Below are 22,537 nucleotides of genomic sequence, written 5' to 3' on the forward strand. Positions count from 1 at the left end.
CTCAACCTGTGTTCAGGGCAAGCTCTCCTCTGGTGTTGAAACCTGTTGGCCTCTGGGCCCGGTACGCCCACCACTGACTCGGAGAAGGCTCTGCTGTTCTGAGTCTTCCTGCCAACTCAGTGGGCTGACCACTGTGTCCTTCAGCAGCCGCTGGCCACTGGTTGCCAGTCTGTAAAAATGCTCCCCCGCAGGCACTGGTCACGGTGTGTTCCAAGCCTGAGGGAGAACAGGGGTCCTGCTGAGGAGGCTTCTGTCACCCAAGTTCCATAAAAACCTCATTCATCCTCACTCGGAGAAAGCCTCCCTCCTCCTGACCTGCTTCCCTCACTGACCATGCTGAGGACATTAATAGTGGGAGTGACACTGTAGGCGGCAGGGAAGTGGGAACAGAGAGAAGAGGGGTGCTCAAAATGTTCTCATCTGCTCTGTAGAGAAGGTCACTGCTGTAGGACCCTTAACTGCACTCCCTCACATTTGCCAGAAGGAACGGCTCAGGAGCAATTACTCTAAGAGCCAAATCAGCTTAGGCAGATGTCTTTCAACATCCAATTGGTTCACGTCCAACAATTCTCTACAATAGGTCAAATCATTCTGTTTCCTGGGGGTTTAATTTGCAACTAATTCCTCTTACAGGGTTCACCAGGAAGCTCCTGCTGTTTAAAATGAGATGTGCTGGGGTGCTTTATGGAGATTTTTCTATGTGGTGGACAACCTGAAATGGCTGTTTTGAAAAATCCCTGAGCTGGAGTGACTGCAGCCATTCTGTGCGCCTGCAGCCAGCCATGGTCTGTAGGTGGGAGAAGACACAGAATGGGCCACCTGTCCGCAGGCTTGATTGTGTGTCTCAATTTTCAGGAGGATCTGAAGCCCACCTCTGCCCTCACGCCCCAGAAGAGCTCCCCAGGTTCTCACCTGCATGACAGCCTTCGAGCTCAGCTGGGCCTCCCAGGCGAAGCCTGCTCAGGAGGGAGAAGCAGCACGTCAGAAGAACAGACCTGCAGCCTAGCCAACCCTGGACGGAGGGTCCCTAACCCAAGCCCATGGCCTGGGTGTGTGCAGGAGCTGTGATTACATGCATAGGTAACCAGATGGCAGAAGCCTGCTTTAAGGACTTAAATAGTGCAGCAGTTCTTTAAAAATATTTGGTAGGTCAGCTAATACTTAGGCGAGAGTCTAAAACGCTCATTTCTACAACACCAGGCTGGCTCCCCATCCCCTGAATGCTGGATACATTCAGAATCACAAAGTCAGCACGTCCACTCTGCGCCAGGCCCTGGGCCAAGGTCACCGCCTGCTCCCCATATCATGCTCCCCACCAGCAGTGACCTCTCCTTTCAGCTCCCCAAGCCCTTCCAGACAAGGCTCAGAGCTCACCTCCTTCAAGCGCTACTCCTGACCGCCCTCGGGAGGCATTTTGCCCCTCTGCTGCCCACTCTAGCACTGAAGAGCTATCCTATTCATATGTTAGTTAAGCACTCAAGGCCTCAAGACATTTTTTTCCAGTACTGGCTTTAACTTCCACTTGACTCAACCCAACTCCTTATCCTAGACTAATTTTCCAATTCAACCTCGGTTCTAGGGCAGAGGCTCAATGGGATCAATGTGTGCACCCAAATGGCCCAGTGCCCACCTGGTACCAGCAGGGGGGTCTCAGCAAGCTGGATTTGATTCAGGGGATGTGGGTGAGGGGCGGGTTACAGTTCAGTAACTCCCAGCGGTCCCTACGGTAAAGCCCCAACCCTTCCAGGGGCTCAGAAAACCCTCTGTCAACTGGCCATCAAACACCCCGCAGTTGCACAACTCCTCACGTGCCCTCCACAAGCCTTGAAACTGCAGCCACACCGGCCACTTGGGGCTGCTCTCTTCACTCTGGGCATGGCACTGGCCGTCTCTCCCCCTCCCCAACAGAACACCCACTTCTGAGCTTCCTCAGGACCCCGCTAAGCACCCGTGAAACCGCTGGTGGGTCCCCTCCTCCCAGCTTGCTCGTCTGTCAAGACTTGGGTCAAGCTTCAGCTCTTGGGAAGTCTCTCCTGCCTCATTTTCCCTTGGAACCCAAGTGATTGTGCCATCTTGGTGTGGACTGCCACCCCACAAAGTGAAGTCCAAGACACTTTGCTGCCTCACCTGGATCCACGGCTGCCTCCCAGGGTCTCACTTATGTCAGTGTCACGGCATGGGGCTGCAAAATGACCGGTGAATGGACAAAATGCTCCTAAAGTCCTGCCAGCCTGCCCCCACCCCAGCCATCTCTTTGTGGCTGACCTGACACCACCCTCCTCTCGCCTCCCTAAGGCCCACCGCGCCTCGGCCCATGCCTGCCTGGAGTCCTGTGCCTTCCACACAGGAAAGAGAGATGGACACTGAGGCCCTGCTCCTCTAGCCCAGGGCTGATGGTCAGGGTGTCTAGGGTGGACAGGAGCTTCTCACTGTGTGACAAGGGCAAGTGGGAGAATGGAAAACAGGGCTGTGGACACCTGAGGTCGGGCAGGACCCCACTGAAGGACAGAGGGCCCTGAAATGGGGGTGGGGACAACAGGAGCCATGTTTCCTCCTGGCTCCTGGTTCCCACGGGGTATAACAAAGCTGACAGAGCTGGGAGGCAGGCAAGCCGTGTGACGGGCACTTGCTGCATCTTGCTGGGGCAGAGCTTCTTTCCCTTGTAAAGTGACACCCCGCTTACCTCCCTGTTCCTGTTGCTCTGAGATCTCAGAGATACGATTCCAAGGCACCAGTGACCAGCAGCCGGCAGCTCACTGGCAGGGGCGAATCACTAGGGCCGGGGTCAGACCAGACTGTTACCCCGCTGGCCTGGACTCCCCGACCACAAACAGCTCCATAAACTGTAAACTTCCCCGAACCACAGACACTCCAGAGACCCGCGACATCTCCCACCAGGGTGAGGCCAACTGTTTCTGCATTGCCTGTTTTCACATTCAGGAGAGCATGTGCTCTGACAGCCTCAAAATCATTATTTGTGTGTGAGTGCTCATTTTTCAGGGACAAACAGGAGATCCAACATCCCAACTGATTATTACGTTTGCAGCCATTAAACCAACTTCAAAGGCAAGGCTCAGACGCATGTGGAGGAAAGGCCTGTTTTCATCCCGTTTCAACAAGCTCTTCCCAAGCGCCGGGCACCATGCTAGACTCTGGGGAATGACTCAGGCCCTGTCCAGGCTGCTGGAGGAGAGAGAGGCTCACTCAGAACTCAGAAACAGGAACAGGAAAAGAGGAATGAGAAGCACTATGTGAGTCCTGTGGGAGCAAGGAGCTTGGGGAAGGCTCCTGGGAGAAGGAGGTTATGGTGAGAACTGACACAGGAGAGCAGGGAGGTGTTGCAGGTGTTGCCTGGAGCCCGGGGTTCCTGAGTGGGGCGCAGAGGGAGGCGTGGCTTGAGGAAGGCCTGGAAAGTCTGCACCTGGGTCTGTGGGGCTCAGTGAAGGTCTACGGGCAGGGGAGTAACACTGTCAGGCCGCGTCTGGGGAAATCATCTGGTGAGAGCAAGAAGGAGGGATCTGGGAGGGGTGAGAGGGGAGGTTGGCTCGTGGCCCCTCACGTGGTCCTCGACACTTCCCTCCCCTCTCTGAGAGCTGCCCTCTTCAGAGGGGAATGACATGTGCTGCAGGGACACAGGGTACCCAGGGGCTCCAATGCTCTTCCTCTTTACTGGGATGACGCACATGCAAAAATGACAGCCCTTTAAAATATATATTTAAAAAAAATTTTTTTTAAGTGGGCATGGTGAAAGTTTCTCCATTTGGAAGCAGGCTTCTCTGGAAAGACATCCCCCAGGGTCTCTAGTGTGGCTTCGGCTCACAAACAGGTTTCCAGGGTGCTGAGGGGAAGCTGCCGACACCGAGTGAAACAGGGCGTGCGAGCGTCTGATCATGACTGGTGACAAGCAAACAACGGCTGCAGCCCAGCAGGCAGTGCCCGGGAGGGCTTCTGTGTGTGTGTGGGGATCATGTCCTTAGGCCCAGTGGGATCTGTGAGCTTCCAGTGTGTCTTATTGCTGCTACTGCCACCACCAGGGGAGATCAGCACTTAAGTCACCTCAGGATCAGGTTGAAGCTTTGACTTTAGAGATGGGGAAAATGAGGCCCCGAGGGGCAGCGCCTTGCCCACACTCACACCAGGAGTCAGCGGTGCTGGGATGAGCTCCAGAGTCTTTCAGTTCACGATTCCTCCCCCAAACCATAACACACCCTCCACCCTGGCCTTATTCTATCTGGCCACTCAAAGATTTACAAGATTCTCACTATAAGATCACAGCTGTGAAGCTAACAAGATAAGCTTGCAAGACTGGGCCCCCGACACTGCCCACTCCCAGAGCAGGGGTTTCTGCTCCTCTCTGCAGACCCCGGTGCTCAGGATTTGCAGAGAGGGATGTCAAGGAGACACCAGAATGGATGTCCACGCCCCTGCAGTGGAGGTAGAAAGAGAGTGAGGCAAGAAGTCAGGGAGTGCGATGTTGCTGGCAGACCAGACCAGAGGGCCAGGCATTGAAGGAGACCCCAGGCTAAAGCAGGGCCTCTCAAACCATGGGACCATCTGTCCCAGAGTCATGGAGCCAGCTATTAAAATGCAGATTCCTGGGCCCCAGTGAGCCTATAAGGAGCACGGCCTAGGAATCTGCATTTGCAACACGGCACACCCACCTCCCCTCGCCTCCCCATGTGACTATGACACAAACTGACGTTGGAAGGCCCTGAACTCACATCTTCAGGGCAGCTTGCCCCTCACCCTGACCCAGGGTGGTGGGCAGGGTGCTGGACTGACATTCCTCATGTTTTACAGACGGGCTGGGGTGAGGGGCCTCTTGGCTGCCCAGAGAACAGGGCCGGGGGCAGAGAGTTGCGCAGGTGTTCCACGGAGCCTCCACGTCTCCTGCACTGAGTGCTCCTGCCCTGGTGGACCTGCTCTGAGGCCAGGCAGGATTCCGTCTGCAACGCGGGGCTAATCTGTCCACCTGGGGACTCTAGCATGATTTGCCCTCCAAAGTCTCTGGGGGCTCCCCTCATCAGAGCCCTATAATGTGCAAGATACCCTGGTCCAGAATGGCTTTGCCTGCAACACGGAGCCCCAGAGCATCAGGGGTTGAGGGAGCTCCCAAAATGAACCATAGAAACTGCCCTGTGTGTGTGGAAGCCCGGCTTATGGTCAGGTATTGGGCTCCAGTCCTGGTTTCTTGTGTGATTTCAGGAAAGTGCCTTAACCTCTCTGAGCCTTCATCTCCCCAGCTACATAATGGGGATAACACCATGTGCCCTGTCTACCTCCCCAGGGTGGTTGAGAATCGAGGAGCATGGATGTGTTCAGGACATCAACACAAACACAACAGCTATTGTTACGTGGTTTTCTACTATTCTTTTTTTAAGCATCGGGAAAAAGGTGTGTTCTTTTCTTCTAGTGTTGAAGATCAAGGCCACGCAGAGGTAAGCGGGCATTCTTTTTCAGCAGCCAGCAAGAAAGCACTTGTATGGCTTCCACCTGGCTGGCCCCTTTCTCTGGGAAAAGAAGCCAGGGGTCCTTGGTAGGTGACTCTGAATGGGCCTTTCATAATTTTGAAATCTCAAGTGCATGTGTGCTGTTTATGTCAGTACTTATAAAGGGAGATGGAACCACCCTTGTCAGGAGAGGAGATAATCGGCCAGCACGTCTCCCTGGCAGAGGCACTGTCGTGTAATAAAAGATGATAATTATAGCTCCGCGTCTAGCGTCAAACCCAGGGCTCTTTCCAGACACGACTGTGCCTCCCCTCACCCTGTATGTGAAAACACACGGGCTCTCTGTGGATGGGGAGGCCCTGGGCAGCCCTGTCCTTTAGCTTTGGGTGGCTCCTGTAGGCCCAGCCCTTTGGACGGTTTGACCTGGAAGCCTCATCCAGGAGAGCTGGGTCCTCTGCAGTCCCGCCTCACTGCAGGATGAGACCAGGTGTGGCCGGGGGACACGGGGCTGACAGGCAGCCCCTGACATGAGAGCGGGAAGGAGGGCCGGCTGGCTCCGGAGGGAACCCAGGTTGGTGCCCCTGGAGGCCACGCACTCGCCGGCATGCAGAGCTCTCTCCCCCAGCGTCCGTCAACGAGTCTGAATGCTGACTTGCGCACACAGCAGTTCACCCACACTTCCCCGCTGAGGCCTCTGTAGATAAGAGGTGAGCTCTGAAGGGCAGGAGTGGCTGTGACTGTTTTTAACTCCCATGACCTGTCCTGTAGGATGTAGCTCAGAGCACAGGCTCCAGTCAATGAAGGAAAGGGGCAGGGACAGGGCCTGATGTGATACAGCAAGTGAACACGGGACCTGGCACCCTGAGACTTGAGCGCACGTGCTGGCCCTGCTGCTGGGTGACTCTGTGCGGGCTGCCTCTACTCCCTAGTTTGCAGTTTCTCTGTCTCAACAACGAGAATAACTGGGCTGCCTCCAGGGTCATTCTGAAGATGAAATGAGATAATGTCTAAAAAAGCACTTTATAATCAGTAGAAGGAAAAGTAAATATAAACTTTTATGACAATCACTCCATGTGTATAACTGATAGCCAAGGTCCTGGAAGAAAATGAGAGAAAGGCCAACTAATCTGACAATATTAATTAGAAATATTCCAAAGACCCACAGATTTCCTGAAACAAAGATGTTTTCCTTGTAGGCTCTTGAGTCCCAGAGAAGGAAGAGACATCACTGCCTGCAGATGGGGCCCCAGAGGCGGAATGAAGGACTGACTTAGATGGGGCTCCAGCAGAGGAACGCAGGGGTGGGGGGCGAGAAGTTTCATTCTCCCCCAGGACTGGACAGAGGCAACACCTCCCACGGGTGCCGGCCACTGCAAAGGCTGAGGGGATGCACGAAGGAGGGAAGATGGGTCATTTATGGTAAGGAACTCCCCAGAAACAAGGGGACACCGGCTTCACGAGGCCTTGGATCACTTACCAAACAACACTGTGGGGACTGGAAGGAGCCCAGGACTGGGACCTCATCTATCCACCACTCAGTGGCAGCCCTACCCCACCCCGAAGGCTTTCTGTTTCTTCACCTGTAAAACGAGGGAGGACCAGACAGTCCCTAAGTCTAGCACAGCTCTAAAACCCTCACTCTAGGAAGGATGATTTCCAGAGAGGGGAAAGGTTTTAACACCCGAGTTCAAGTTTTTCAAACAGCACCACACACAGTTCAGGTCAAAAGCAGCTAAAAACTGACGGCAGATTTCAGATGAAGCACTACTTCCTGCGGACTCCAGGACTGGCACCAAATCCCTGGGAAGCTGTGAAGCCTGAAGGTTTCATGAAACCAAAGGCGATTCCTCGGTCTCAGCCCAGGAGATTCCGCCCTTCTCCTGCGAATGTTCAGGACTGAGGCAGGGCGTGGGGCAGGGGCCCAAAGGGCCACCTGGAGCTTTTCATTAGCACTGGGATCCTTGGGATTTACAGCACATCTTGGTCCAGATGAAAATTAGTTTCAAGTCTAGGGGTCAAACAGGCTGAGTGTATTAATAACAAACAAACCCTACCTCCTACTTTCTGGGTGTGAATTATCAAAATAATGAAAACATTGCCGGATTTTCTCTGAGGCTCAATTCAACAAGGTTCCTTTGCATGAAAGCCTAGGCTGAGTGGGGGTGGGGTGAGGAGGACTGAGCAGAGGTGGGCGAGCCAGCAGCCTAGGTGACTGCCCTGGGTGGGTGCTTTTCACAATTCTGAGGCCTCCTCAGCAAAACACTGGGGCCTCCTTGGGGTCTGTCGGGACAGTCCTGCAGCTCCTCCCAGGCCTCCCTGGCACATGGGGCTGGGCCTCGCCCCTCACCGCCTCTGCTCCCACCACCCTTCCCAGCCCGGTCACCAGGTGGAGGAGTCTGTTCTAACCCACGCCCCACCAACCCAAGCAGACCAGTCTGTGCCCTCTCCCACAGCCCCCAGGTACTCACTTCTATGCCCACACCTCCTCAACCACTGATGCAGGTCCACAGCACGTGCCACCTCCCACTGGAATGGCCTTCCAGGGGGCAGGCCCAGGTGTGCTCCAAACGCCCAGCCCAACTGGGGCTTAACAGATGCTGGACAAAGCCCCCTCCTCAGCTTCACCTGGAAGGGCGGTGCTGCCCCTCCTCTATCTCACCTGCTCTGGCACCACACTCCCCACACTCCAACCACCCCAGGAGAAGCAGGGCCCAGCATTAACTCTTTCCCTCGCAGACTCCAAGGAAGCAGCTCTGAGCTAGCGAATGGGAATAAGGCCCTAGAAGAGGCCAAGGAAGGTGGGGGTGGAGTTGGCAGAGGGGCGCTGTCGCCCACAGGCTGTTTGCAGTTCTGCTGAGTTGTGAAGTTGCTGTTGGAGTGACACCCGCCCCCCTTCAGGTTTCTGCTTTTTGTCCCTGAGGAGGGTGGGAGCTGGCGCCCATCGATCCATCCAGTCTGACCCTACAGCTGCTGTCCCTGTCTCCACCATCCTCAGCCCAGGGTCCTTCCCCTACCCCACTGACCACCTGACCTGCCCCTGCCTGGCCTTGGGAACACAGTTCCCAGGATGCCAGAAATCCTCTTCATGGCCCCTGGCAGTTGCTCCAGCTTCCTCACCAGTAAAATGGAAACAGGGAGCTCTGCAGGGCAGGGTTCCTGACTGGCTGCTGATTTTGAAAGAGGCTGGTTGGTGGGGATGGAAGGGCTTCGAGGGAAGGCGACCCTGAGCTGGCAGGCTGAGCTGGGGTTGGAAGGGAAGGAAGAGCGTGAGCAAACGCACCGAGTTGGAACCCAGTGAAGAAGAGACGGACGGGAGCAGACTCTCCCCTACCTGGCACTGTGCCGGGCCTGCTGGCTGGGAAGATCAGCTGGGTCAGGCCAGAGGTGTCCCAGCTTCGGCAGGCGGGATGCTGGTGCTGAGGAAAGGCATGAGGAAGGCTGGTCATGTGAGGGAGACGAGGGCTCAGATGCTTGGGCACCCAGCTGGCGGGGGGGAGGGGCAGCTGGTGACACCAAGGGCCAAGGGAGGGTGACAAGGACAGCGCAGACTTGAAAGGACGCCCAATCTGGGGCGCTCTGTGGTTGGGGCTCATAGGGACACGAGTGTACATGCCAGTCCCCGCATGGAGACCTGAGGCCTGGTGATGGGAGTGAACCTACAGAGGCACAGGCAGTAAGCTGAGCCCAGGATCAGCGAGAGGGAGAGGGGGGCCCACTGGCCAGGGTGGAGGGGTGAGCCGACTGGGGACTCGTGACTCAACTCGAGACCTGAAAGCTCTAACCTTGGGGGAAGAGTTTACCAATCATTTCACAACACTCCACCAAAACCAGCACATTCTGACCTGGGGACATTCTTTACCGGAAAGTTCTGGGCCAATATCTCAAGCACCGGGTGCCGACAGTCTGAGGGCAAAAGGGTTCCAAGCCCTGTGGTCCCTGTCCTCCAGGGGGGCCCCAACCCAGCAGATAAATTACAAAGCAATGTGGTAAGCGCTGTACCAGTGAGATTGCACAAAGAGCTACTGTGGAACCAGACCAGGGAGGACCCACAGGAAGGCTTGGGCCCCAGAAGGTGACCCCTTCTCCAGTGCATCACTTTTTTGGTTGCCAGGTACAATTAGAAGCCTGCATTCTAGAAGGGAGAGCAAAAAGGCATTTTGTTTATTTATGATGCTCACACTGCCAGTTTTGGAAAAGGACCAAAAAGGAGGCACAATACCACATTAAAACACACAGACTGGGCTTCCCTGGTGGCGCAGTGATTGAGAGTCCGCCTGCCGATGCAGCGGACACGGGTTCGTGTCCCGGTCCGGGAAGATCCCACATGCCATGGAGTGGCTGGGCCCGTGAGCCATGGCCGCTGAGCCTGCGCGTCCGGAGCCTGTGCTCCGCAACGGGAGAGGCCACAACAGTGAGAGGCCTGCGTACCGAAAAGAAAAAAAAAAAAACAAAAAAACCCCCAAAACACAGACTAAGCCAGGTGAAAGAGTTGAAAGGCAGCACTAGCCGAGGAGGAGGAAGAAGAGGAGGACTGGACCTCAGGCACCTGTTACCCCTTAGACAGAAAGGCTTCATCAAAAAAACACGAACCCGCTGTTACTCAGCATCCTTCTCTGGCACGGCCAGGCACTGACCCTGCAGGGAGAGGGGGCCTGGAATTCGGCACAGTTCCAGTTAGCCTCCATGACTCAGCTTTCTCATCTGCAAAATGGAAATAATGACACTGCTTCCTCCCAGAGCCTTAGGGAGATTCCCGGCATAATCTACAAAAGGGCCCTTTAAATACAGCCCTCTGTCATCGCTACAAACTTCCAGAAAGCCAAGCTGAGGGCTAGTTAGAGGAGGGTACTAATTAATTGGTCAAATAATAGGGTGTGGGGCAAATCACTAAATCTCCCTCTTCAGGCTTCTGGTGGGGCAGAAACTATGGCGGGCAGTCTGCTTGGGCAGCCCCTGCAAACCAGCTCCTCTCCCCTGGGGCCCTCCTCTGAACACATGAATGCAATGGTGCCACATCCGAACCCACTCAATTCCCCCACAAGAACCTTCCTCCCCTTCTTGGATAGGACAGTCCCCATCAGGTAACTGACACTCTCAACCTCCCACTCACCAGGGTCCCAGCTCCTCCCTCCCTCTCACCAACTGCACCCCAAGGCTGGCAAGCTCTTCTGCCCCACCCACCTGCTCCCACCTGCAGCACCCCTCAGCCACGGCCCTGGCTCCGGCCTCAGTCCCCTGGCCCGGATGACTGTCGTAGCCACAGAACCACAGAACCAGTCTCGCTGCCTCTTGCTTCTCTCTGCTCTAGTCCATCCTACGCACCCAGGCGGCACAACGTCCTAAACAACTTCCTAACCTGCTCAGGATGGGTGGCGTCCCCCGCAGCCTCCACGCTCTGCCCACACACGAGGCGCGCTGGTGGGTGGGCAGAGGATGCCAGAAACTTTGCTGCCAATTGACCTGAATCTACTTTTGGACAGGTATTTCCATCAGTTTCTGTGCCTTCAGATCTTTTAATGTCTCTCTGGAATTCTAAAGGGCAAGAGACAGGGATGGGGAGGTGAGCTCCTTTATTTCACATTCCCGTTCCTTCATCTCCACCTTTGGGAGGATGCCCGTTTCTCTCACAGCTGTCAGGAGAGAGAGAGGAGTTAGGGGTGCGTTCCCGGGGTCTGGGCCCTCACCCCTGTGAGGCTGGTGCCAGCGCACAGGATGGTGCTTGCTCCTCTGGGAAAATCCATGACAACCCCCAGAGTCTGTGCTCCTGCACTGAGGCCAAGAAGAGAGAGGAACATGGCAGGCAGCCACTGGGCCAAAGCTGTGCCCCTCAAACCCTGAAGACAGCACTGAGACCATCCTACCCTCCTGAAGGTGGTCAGGGTTCTGGGGACAAGCCTCCAATCTGCCCTTGACTTTGAGAAAGCCCTTGAGCTGAAGTGACCAGAGGCTGCTGAGTGTCTGGGATACAGACCTCTCAGTACCAGAGTTCCCAGAAATGAGTTTACGGGACTCACAGTTACGTAACGCTCCCCTTTGATCCTGTACCCACGGCGAAAGCTTCACAAGAACAAGGACTCTGCTTTGTTCACTCCTCAACCCCTAGAGCACAGAACGGGGCCAACACACAGTGGACTCTTGCAAACACCCATCCAATGGACATATGCGTCACACTTTGCTCCCTGACTAAGGCCCTGTGACTTCAGACAACTGTGTCTTGGCAAATGGAAAAAGTTGCTTAAAGCAGGTAGTTGTTTACTGTTTGCTTCCTTTTCGTTCATTTATTCTCCACATAGACTTGTATTCCTGGGCTCATTCATTCAATTGGTAAATATGTACTGGGCCCAGAGGAGACATGAGGATGGGTAAGACCCAGTCCTCTCCTTCAAGAAGCTCTCGGCCAGGGAGGGAACAGAGAGAGCAGGCACAACCAGAGACCTCAGGTAGCCCACCAGCATGGAGACAGAACTGACCTCCAAGACGGAGCAAGGCGCCAAAGGTCTCCTGCCCGACTCCCACCCAACTCCCACCCAGAGAACAAGCCAGCTCCTTCTCTACCTTTCCGCCCATTTAGCAACTGGTTAAACTCAGACTTTCCAGATCTGGCATTTTTCAGAGGAGGATGGCATGTCTCTGGGCTCCCGAGGGGGCCCCAGCAAATCTGTCTACCAGCCCCGGGTCCCTGGAATTAATTAATAGCCTCATGAATTTAACAACTGTTTACTGAGCCCCTACTTTGTGCCACATACTACTTTAGCTACTGAGGTTACAGCAGGAACAAAGCAGACATTTCTGCCCCTGTGAAACCCACACCTTAGTGGCAGACAGACTATAAACAGATAAAGTGTGAGTAAAATATATAGTATGCTAAATAGTGAGCAGAGTTAAGGAACAAAACCAAGCAGAGAAGGGGGGTGAGAAGCGTTGGGGATGGGTTGAAATGGAAGTTAAGTGGCCAGGGAAGGCCTTGATGGGAAGGCCACTTTGGGTCAAGACGTCAAGTGTGGCTCTGCTCAATACCCGCTCTCTGCACAGCCCACACTGGTCTTCAGGACCCCTGGCACCCCTTCCTCTGTTCTCTTTCTGGTATCACTCTGCCTGGGCTGTTTTCTACTACAGACATCCGTGTTTGTCTGGGTCCTTGTCAACCTTCCCTATGCGCCAGGGGGCACCTGGAGGGCAGGGACCGAGGTCTGGCACACAGCAGGAATGCTGTCAATGACTGTCAGCTTTCCGTGGCCTGTCCCAGTCCTGTCGCAACTTTCCTGAAAAGCTGAACAAGCTCAGTGTCAAGGGTCAAAAGGGCAAGGGGCATGTGGGGTGAGAGAATAGGAAGCACCTGCCAGTGTGGGCTCACTGGTCACCATGGGAACCTGGGCTTCCTGCTGTCTTCCTCTGCAGCTCCCCTCCCCACTGGGCCTCCCTGGGCCTGGAGCTCAGCAGGTAAAGCACCGCTGGGCGTGTGTGTGAGCTGTGCTTTCTCAAGAACAGGAAAGTCATCGGGTGACTAATACAAAATCTATTTACACTTGATTATCTCCTTCCTGTCCAGTAGGTAAGTCATTCTGGTAAATGATAGACCAGCCAGGGACCTATGCACAGTCCATGACAGAGCCTTCTATCTGTCAGGCAGGAGTGGGCAAGGGCAGGTTTCCAAACATTTCAAAACCAGACCAGGAGCCCTACGTTAGAAGTCAGGAGACCCGCTCTGTGGCTTGCTGCTGTGTGACTCTGGCCAGCTTGTACCCCTCTCTGGGCCTCAAGTGGAAAGAGGATGCAAGACAGAAAGACTGCTCTTCAGGGACAGCTCCAGCCTGACATCCCCCAGCCGGCGGAGAGCTGTGACCCCGGGGACAGGCTGAAGCCTGAGGCGACTTGGAGAGCAGGCAGGCCAGGGAGGAGCACGGGGCCTGCAGAGGGGGAGGGGAATGAAGGGTGCGGAGACTGTTCGGGTAGCAGGGCGGCAGAGCTGGCCAGGTGAGGAAGAGAGGCGAGTGCATGGACATTCTGGGAGCAGAGTCCACCGGCACTGTGGAGCTGGAAGGGCCTGGGCTCAGGGCCCAGACAGAAAGGCCCTCTACTTTCCTACCACCAAAAGGACAGGAAAACAGTGCTGCCTCAAACTATTATATATAGAATGGATAAACAACAAGGTCCTACTGTATAGCACAGGGAATTATATTCAATATCTTGTGATAAATCATAATGGAAAGGAATATTTTAAAAAGAATGTATATATATGTATAACTGAATCACTTTACTGTACAGCGGAAATTAACACGTTGTAAATCAACTATACTTCAATTAAAAAAAACAACAACAATGCTGCCTTGAGCCAGGAGGGCAGAGATGACAGTCAACATGCGAGGAAGGCAGAAATCTCAGGTAGGGTGGCTGGAGGTGACCTCTCTAATGGCCAGTCAGGACTCAAGAGGGCCCCTTCTCTGAGAAGCATTTGCGGGTCTTTGGGGCTTTTATTCTGGGATTCAAGAATAGCAGCTCCAGGAAAGGCCTCTGGATGCTGGCTGTTCAGAGGGTGCAGACCTGCAGCTCCCAGCCCTGTCTGCCCTGAGAGCAGAGGGCAGCATGCACGCTCCTGGGATGGTGCCAGAGCCAGCTCTTCCTCACAGCCTGGCAAGACCTGGGCTGGTGCCAAGTGGAAGTGGGTGTGGGTGGGGTGGGGGAAGGTGCAGTCCTAACCAGGACAGCTGGAGAAGCCCAATGTGACCACAGAAGCGGGGAACCTAAGTGCTTATAAAGATCCTCATGGAGCCCAGGAAAGAAGGCAGAATCTTATTTTTCAGATGAGGGAGCTGAGGCCCAGAGAGGGGGAGCAACCTGCCTCAGGTCACACAGCAGACCAGGGCAGAGCCAGGGCTAGAATCCACATTTCCTGCTTCCTTCCTCCTGAAACAGGCCACCACTGGAATACAGAGACTTGAACGTGGTACACAACCACCATTCTCTTGGAAGGAAAGTATGTTGCTGCTAGAATAGGCCATGCCAGAGGAAGAGAAGATACAAAAGGACGCCTCCACCCCCTGCCTTAAAAATAGGTGACTTAGCTTTACCTGGAGCGTGCCTATAAGCACGTGGAGCTTAAGAGGGCAGAAGGCAAGTCTTAAGCAAGGAAAACAGCCACGCCAGGGCAGTGGGGCTGTGTGTGAAATGGCTTTCTTTTAATTTCCTCTTATTGTGCTATAAAGTTGATTTAATAATAAAAACATGCTAAGGACTTTTTAATGTGTAATTGCTTACATATTAAAAATTATATGAAAATGCTTTCAATTAATACTTATATGATTCATCCTGTGAGATGACACTTTGAACAATTTTATATAGGACAGGGAGGGGGCAGGGGGGTGAGAGTCACACCTAAAAATAGGCCTAAGTAACTGTAAAATTCCCAGTTATTTCTGCAGACCCTCTGGGAGTCCAGGACGGATGTGATAGTGTTTCAGCTGAAGGCAAGGGCTCCAGATGGCGCTGCTTTTCCTGGTTTTACTGCTTACTTAACCTTTCTGAGACTCAGTATTCTCATCTATAAAATGGGGATGATAGTAGTACCCATACCTCACAGGCTCCTTGGGAGGATTAAATGAGCTAATCGTGGAAAGTGTTTGGAGCAGTGCCTGGCAGAGAGGAAAGCCCTCTGAAAAAACAAACTACCACAGTCCTTGTCACCAGCACCACCTTGGGTACCTCTGAGAATTCCTGGGGCTGAAGGTCTGGGGAAGAAGGATCCCAGGTGAGAAATATTCTGTACCTTTAGGCTAACTAGGGCCTCATGATACAATCCGACTTTACAAGCTCTTGCCCCATGTGCTTTTCCTATCAGGATCCTATCAAAAGCCTCATCTCCTTCCACTCCTCTCCAGCAGAGAATTCCCACACCTCCATGCCTTTGCTCAAGCTCTTCCCTCTTCCTGGTTGCCAGGCCCAGCTCTCATCCCCACCACTCCCACCTCCCACCCCACTTGGCTGGCCCAAACTAGAAGCTGTGGTCTCTCCTCTGAACTCCTGGAGATTCACCTGCTCACCTCTGTGCACCAACCAGACACCCAGGTCCATGCCTGTCTCCCTGCTTCATGGATATTATTGCTAAAGGCAGGGGCACTATTTGCCCAGGTTACACGGTCCAGATTCCAACATAACAGGGCTTAGCAAGGGCTCCAGGGTACCAAGGGTACCACAGAGGGGCTGGGGAACCACCTGCCCCAGTGTCCTGCCACCCACCTCCAAGTGGGCAGGGGCCCCTACAGGGACTGGCCAGAGAATTCAACAGCACAGAAAACCATGTGAAGAACCGAACAGGCCCTCTGCCCCCCAATATCAATAATCTCAAGCACATGGACAAAGTTTGTTCCTCCACCCAAGACTCACATCAGTGTTGTGTGCCCTATTTTACAAAGCAGCCCCCAACCAGCTAAGCATCCTGACACACACAGTCACCCAAGTCAGCCTGACTCAGAGCCCAGCACCCTGGGCTTCTCTGGCAGACCAGTGGTTAAGACTCCGAGCTTCCAATGCAGGGGGTACAGGTTTGATCCCTGGTCGGGGAACTGAGATCCTACACGCCGTGTGGCCCGGCCAAAAAAGAAAAAAAAAAAGGGAGCCCAGCACCCTTCCCACCACATCAGCAGGTCTCTGTGCAACAGGGGCCCTCAAGCCCCAGGATCAAGTCTCCAGGAAGAAGGAAAGAATGGGCTGCTAAGCAGGGATTTGGAGAGAGGTGGCCTACCTATCGGCTCAGTGGGAGGTTTGGCCTGGGGACACCAAATACATAGACAAGGGAGCAGAAAGGAAACCAAGAAGTGGTGTGATCCTTCCTCTTCAATTCACACATGGAAAAAGCCAAAACCAGAATCTGACCTCAAGAGATGGGCCAAGAAAGACGAAAAGCGGAACCAGGACTGCACAGTTGGCATGAGTCAGGCTGGCACTGAGAAAGGAAGCTGCCAGCCCTAACCAGATCCTCTCCTATTCAGAGTTGGTCTCAGGTGCTCCCTTCGTGGGGCTGATCCTGGGTGTCTAATGATGGGGGTGGACACAGTGAATCATGACATCTCGGAGCTCAGGACTGACACAGACCTCAGGGGTAGCTTGAACCAACCACACATCTGAGACTTAACTACCTTCATATCATCTCCCAGTGCCGGTTGTCTTGCCTCTGCCTGGATGCCTCTAGGGATGGTCAACTCACTGCCTCACAAGACAACTTCACATTTAATCAGTGTGTTAAAAAAAAAAAATCTCAAAAGGATCATGACTTTTCTGAGTCTCAGTTTTCCTACCTATAAAAAGGAAAGCTTGGACTGGGTCACGAGCTTTCCAGCTGGGTTCCATAGAGCCCTAGGGTGTTAAGGAAATATCTCCAGAGCTGCTGCTGAGGTGAGAGAGGTGATGAGGCCAGAAAATGAGGCCCAGGCATACATGGGTTCTGAGGTTCCACGGAGAGCTGAGCCTCCCTTTTGGATCCAGAACCTAATTCCTGTGGTTGACACAAAGGGGAGTCTGTGGGAGATGGTAAGTTAAGGCAGACAGAGAGAAGGGGGTAAGAGGAGCCCCTAGAAAAACAGGCATGCTTCTCCATGCCCTCCATCCTAGCTACAGCCAATGGGCTGGGCCGAGTTCTCTGTTCACAAAATCACACCTCCCACAGGCTCCCCACCACCTGCTGCATGGTGCCAAGGACACAGAGGACAAAACCTTACCACTTAATCACAGGCCACGGCGGCCATGCTGGGGAGTCTGAAGACCAAGCTCCAGGGAGTGCACCAGGGCTGGACAGGCCCTGGAGAGAAGTCCTGTGTAGCAGTTAAACAGGGCCTTAGACAGCCCCCCAACTGACTACCCGGCTGTGTTGCCTTGGACTAATTACTTAGTCTCTCTGTGCCTCAGTCTATTGGTAAAATGGGCACCTCCACTTCGAAGAGTGACGCTGAAGATCCAATGAGAATTCACACCAAGTGCTGTAAACAAGTACAAGAGACCTTAGCAGTGGCCTCCACTGCTGTTGCTGTTATTATTGACCCATCATTCCTTAAACAGGGAAAAACAGAGGCACAGAATGTGCTGCGCAAGGTCAAACAGCCAGTTCACAGACAAAAGCAGCTAGAAGTACTGTTGACTGCCCACTCCAAGGCTACTGCTTCTCAGGGGGAAACTGAGGCCCAGGGGTCACTTAGGTGACAACTGGCCTTCCCAGATCTGCTTGACTCCAGTCTGGTCTCCTTTCAAACCAGTACAGAGATGCACGCCATCTCAGGCAGGGAAGCCATGCTCTTCCTGGCAGCATTATTCTTTTCCTTTGTTTTTTTTTTTTTTTTTTTTTGGCCACAAAGCTTGTGGGATCTTAGTACCCCACCTAGATTGAACCTGGCCCTGGGCAGTGAAAGCATGGAGTCCTAACCACTGGAATTCCCCTGGCAGCATTAGTCTTACGTACCAAAGATGCCTGCCTCGTTACTAGAAGCTACGTGTACTCATACACATAAATGTTACAGCATCAAAAAAAATGGTCCCCCTAAAAGGCTGAATATAACTTGTTCTGTGCCACACCCCCTGCTCCACTGCCATCCCCAGCACCAACCTCTGTTACCTCCCCCTCCCCCGGGAGCTTCGTGGCAGCTCAGTGAGCTACTTCCTGGAACATTTATATGGTGCTGGCTAACCCAGCCCCCATCTTTGCCATCAGTCACTGCGGTGATGGTGATGTTACACACAAAGAATTCCAAGTCAAAGAGAGCTGCTGCAAGGTCATTACACCCAGAAAACGTCCTGTTTAATCACGTATTTCCTTAAAAACAAAAACACGGGTAAATTTGGGCATAATCTCCAAGGTAGGAAGAAAGCACAGAGCAGCAAAGAGAAGGATGCTTCTTTGGAGACAGAATGCCTGAGATCCTACCAGACTTCCAGCAAACTCACACTGCCCTGCCTTGGACCTGGCCCCCGTGGGTGTGCCTCATTAAAAAGTCAAAGTCTCACAGGAGAATTCCACCCAGTTAATCAGCTCCTTACCGCTGGGGTCCATGGCAGCACCCAGGAGGGGCCCAGCTCCACTCCAAAGACACTGAGCAGTGGCGGACCCTCCCCAAAGTCTGGGCTCCCAGCAGATGTTCCCACCCATCCCCTTCAGCCCCCTGCCCCCATGTTCCAAAGATGCAGGTCTGGGTCTCTCCCTTCTGCTGGTGTGACCCCAGGGAAGTGACTTGTTCACAGTCTCCCTCACCTGTGAAATGAGACAACACCTCCTTTGCAGGGACACAGTGAGGTTTAAAGAGTGTATATGTCACGGGGCCCAGTATGGAGCCTGGGACCTGGCAGAGGCTTCCAGCCTCAATAGCTCCTGCCATTTCCTCATGCCCGGATACCTGGGCATCAAACTCAACATTACACCTCCTCCAGCACCCAACCCCAGAGTCTGCCCTGCTGAGCACAGGCCATGCTGGCCAGTCCGCCTCCAACTTACTATGTGTCCTCGGGCAAGTCCCTCTCCCTCCTAGTCTCAGTTTCCCCATCTGTAAAATAAGGCTGTTGGGTTTGGATGACCTCAAAGATCCTTTGCTGCCCTGATGTCTGAATGTGCCAGTGTCCCAAAGTTACTCCTGGATCCACCACTCCTTTAACCCAGGCCAAGGCCCGCTGAGTGCAAGACTAGTGGAAGCTACAGGGAGGCGCAGGGCCACGGCTGCCACCACTGGCCCTCAGGGCTGAGCTGGGCTCGGGGCTGCTTCTCTGGGCCTGATGGGGGTGCTGGCACGTGGGTGGAGGTGATGGGGCGTGATGGCGGGAGTGGGTGTTCCTACAGGCCTGAGGTGAAGACTCCACCAGCAGATCTGCTTTCCTGAGTTGCTGGAAGAGAACAGGCTGCTCCCCACCTTGGGACCCTGGCCCCAAACACATACTCAGCTCTTGGGTTCTTGCCGCCCATGGAGGCCGCTTTGCCAGGAGAGACTAGAAAGATGGGAACGGCCACAAGAGGTGGCCCTCCAGCAGGCTGGCCGAAGTCCCTCTGGTCAATTGCTTCCTGCCTCAGCCCTTCACAAAGTGGCCAGGTGTTCTGGAGGCCACACTGGTGGCCAGAGAATTGCCTTCCATGAGCAGGAAGGGCATGACGCAGAGTCCTGGAAGCAGGGCCTGGACTCACACCCAGATTCTTCAGCAATTATCCTACAGGGTCTCCGCAGACCGAGAGCTAACGTTCAACGCGGGCCCAGAATGTACTAAGTGCTCAGTAATTGTTTCTTCCCTTCCTCCTCCTCCTTCTTCTTTTTTAAAAAATATATTTATTTTATTTTTATTTCATTTTTTGGCCGCTCCACATGCTGGACCTTAGTTCCCCGAACAGGGATCGAACCCACGACCCCTGCAGTGGAAGCGTAGAGTCTTAACCACTGGACCGCCAGGGAAGTCCCTCCCTTCTTCCTTCTAATTCAGAAGGAATCAAGAGAAAGTGCTCAAAGACATGAACACAAATAAACAATAATAGAGTCACAGAAGGAGGCACCTGAATCCCAAATCCTGAGACACACAGGGCACCAACTCACTAGGCCTCAAAATTCGGGGGGCTACCCGCCCGCGCTCTGCAGCACGTAGTGACTCTGCTCATATCACTGTCCTGTGCAGGGTCAGAGGGGGCCAACCCACACAGCTGCTCTTCTGTGCCTGGACCATCCTCCTGAGCCAGGAGGACGTTCATGGGGGGCTTCTCCTCTGCCCGTGATCTCCCTACCATCCGCCCATGCCTGGGGTCTGTTGAGATGGCTGATATCTGATAACTGCTCATTCTTTAGAGATGCTCCAAGCATCATCCTGGCAAAAAGAGGCCCCCAGGATACCACATACCTGGCCACATTCTCCTGGGCCCTACACCATTGCTCTGACAGGTTTTATCATCAAGGGCCAATAGGAAAACAGCCAAAGGAGGAAAGTCTCTGTGTTTCCTGTAAACCTGCCACGTAGACCATGGCTCTTTAAGCTGCTTCCAGCCCTAAAATAAAGATTTTCTTGTATGGGGCCAGGGATAATTCTGTCCCTAACGATCTAGTCTGCCCCCTTCTACTAAGTAATAAAAGCAAGGTGACCCAGCTGTTTCTTTTATTGCCCTGGCTACTAGGAAGTTCCAAGCTAAGTTTTCCATCTCAAGTGCTGTATCTTTCTTTAATCTGAAATTTCTAAGAGAACTTCCCCCCCCACTTCCCCATGTACTTCTTAGTCCCTATCTTGGTTAACTGTACTTGGTACCCTGGTATCTGGACTGTCACTGTGCCCTGCCAGTTTCTTCCTGAGGTCGGTGAAACACGAACAGATAAACTGTGGTAAAGATTCAACACGGCACTGCCCCCCAACCACCACCTTGAAAGTACACACCTTCACCTCTGGAGGCTGGCGGTGACCACAGCGCCCGTCTGCCTCCCTGCTGAGTTGCAAGTCTCTGTGCCAAGGGCTCTGCTTACCTGTCATGATCCTCTGCGCCTCATAGGGCTCCATGTAGCCAGCACTCTCCCCCTTTCCTGCTTTGCTTTTCAGATCATTCTTGGCATCAAAGGGATCTGAGTAGTCATCAGCGATGGTCACCTGCAAGGAAGATGGCAAGCGCGTGAGTCCACCTGTGGCTGTCTACTTCGCTTCTGTTCACAGCCAGGCTTTCTCCAACAAATATAAACTGAGCCTGTGCCAGATGAGCAAGGAGTAGGAGGCAGAGGCAGGAATCTGAGCTGGTGCCCACCCTCAGGGAACTCTGATTCTTGCAGGGGTGACAAGGGGCCCATGCTGCAGTGCTCCATCGTAAGGGAGGGGCCTGAGCCTGCATATGTAGGGTGGCTGCTCCGGGCACAGTGAAGTGAGGACAAAAGGGCATCTCAGTACAGAAGCACAGAGGCAAGAACTTGGAAGGTGTCTTCAGGGAATGTGACTTGCTCGATTTAATGGAATGGAAACAGAGGAAAGTTGGAAATGAGCTCGCAGAGAGCCTAGAAATGCTGACATGCTCCTGGAGCTGGCTGAGGCATAGAAGAGCTTGCCTAGAGATAATTATGTCCAGCGTTCCATTTTCCCCAAATCTGGAACACAACCATCCCTTGGGTAACCAGGCAACAATCTGGTGAGATCAACGCTCTGCAGAGATGACTGAGTCCCCAGACAGGCCCAGTGAAAACACCAAAGCAGCTCAGGGATGAATGGATAGACTGCCAAGGCCAGCGAGGGCCTTGGAAGCAACACATCAGAAGACCCTTCCATAACAGATGGGGAAACTGAGGTCCAGAGCGGGCACCTTGGCTGGACCCTCTGCCTCCCAGAGCCCTTCCTGGACTCCTCTCTTGTCTGTATTCCAGAAAACAGCAAAGTTCCACAACAAACAGAGCAGTCACCTGGGGCTAGGCAGTGGGGACAGCAGGGGAGTCCCCTAAGAGTGTGAGAATCTGAGTTTTGAACACTTCAAAGTTCCACATTTTCCCTGGAGAAGGGTAAAACTTCTCAGTTGGAGGCTAAGAGTAAACACAGCAACTTTTCCTCCCATTTCTTTTTTTTTTTTTTTTTTTTGCGGTACGCGGGCCTCTCACTGTTGTGGCCTCTCCCGTTGCGGAGCACAGGCTCCGGACGCGCAGGCTCAGCGGTCATGGCTCACGGGCCCAGCCGCTCCGCGGTATGTGGGATCTTCCCAGAACGGGGCACGACCCCGCGTCCCCTTCCACGGCAGGCGGACTCTCAACCACTGAGCCACCGGGGAAGCCCTCCTCCCATTTCTGACTACCTAACCTTCAGGAGAGGCACTCTCACCAGAGGGGAAAGGACAGGAACCCGCCAAACCCGTTCCCTTTCAATGCACCCTTTGCTCCACCACAAACTCACTGTGACTTCTGCCCCTTTGGTCACACATCTGGCAAAGGGCAAGTCCTCAGCCTCCCAGCCAGGGCCACCCAGCTGCCTTTCTCGGGAGGGGGTAAGTTAGCTTTTCTCTCAACCCTTGGGGTTTCATGAATTGTTATTTAAATTGTGGGGTTAATTAGAAACCACAGGAGCCTCCACTCTCTCCCAGCTCCTGGAATGTAAAGCATTTGAGCGGCCTGTAAACCCAGGGGAAG

General features: G+C 53.7%; 1 protein-coding gene across 3 annotated transcripts in view; it reads right to left on the minus strand.

Moving 5' to 3' along the window:
- Nucleotides 1-22,537, minus strand: part of SHB (SH2 domain containing adaptor protein B) — a 144,881-nt gene that overhangs the window by 74,373 nt on the left and 47,971 nt on the right. For all 3 annotated transcript variants that reach the window (XM_033858299.2, XM_073806310.1, XM_073806311.1), the window contains exon 2: nt 20,909-21,029. In XM_033858299.2, coding sequence (XP_033714190.1) covers nt 20,909-21,029 — 121 coding nt within the window. The remainder of the gene's footprint in view (nt 1-20,908; nt 21,030-22,537) is intronic.

Source organism: Tursiops truncatus, chromosome 6 (assembly GCF_011762595.2).
Source record: "Tursiops truncatus isolate mTurTru1 chromosome 6, mTurTru1.mat.Y, whole genome shotgun sequence".
In the NCBI taxonomy this organism is placed as follows: Eukaryota; Metazoa; Chordata; class Mammalia; order Artiodactyla; family Delphinidae; genus Tursiops; species Tursiops truncatus.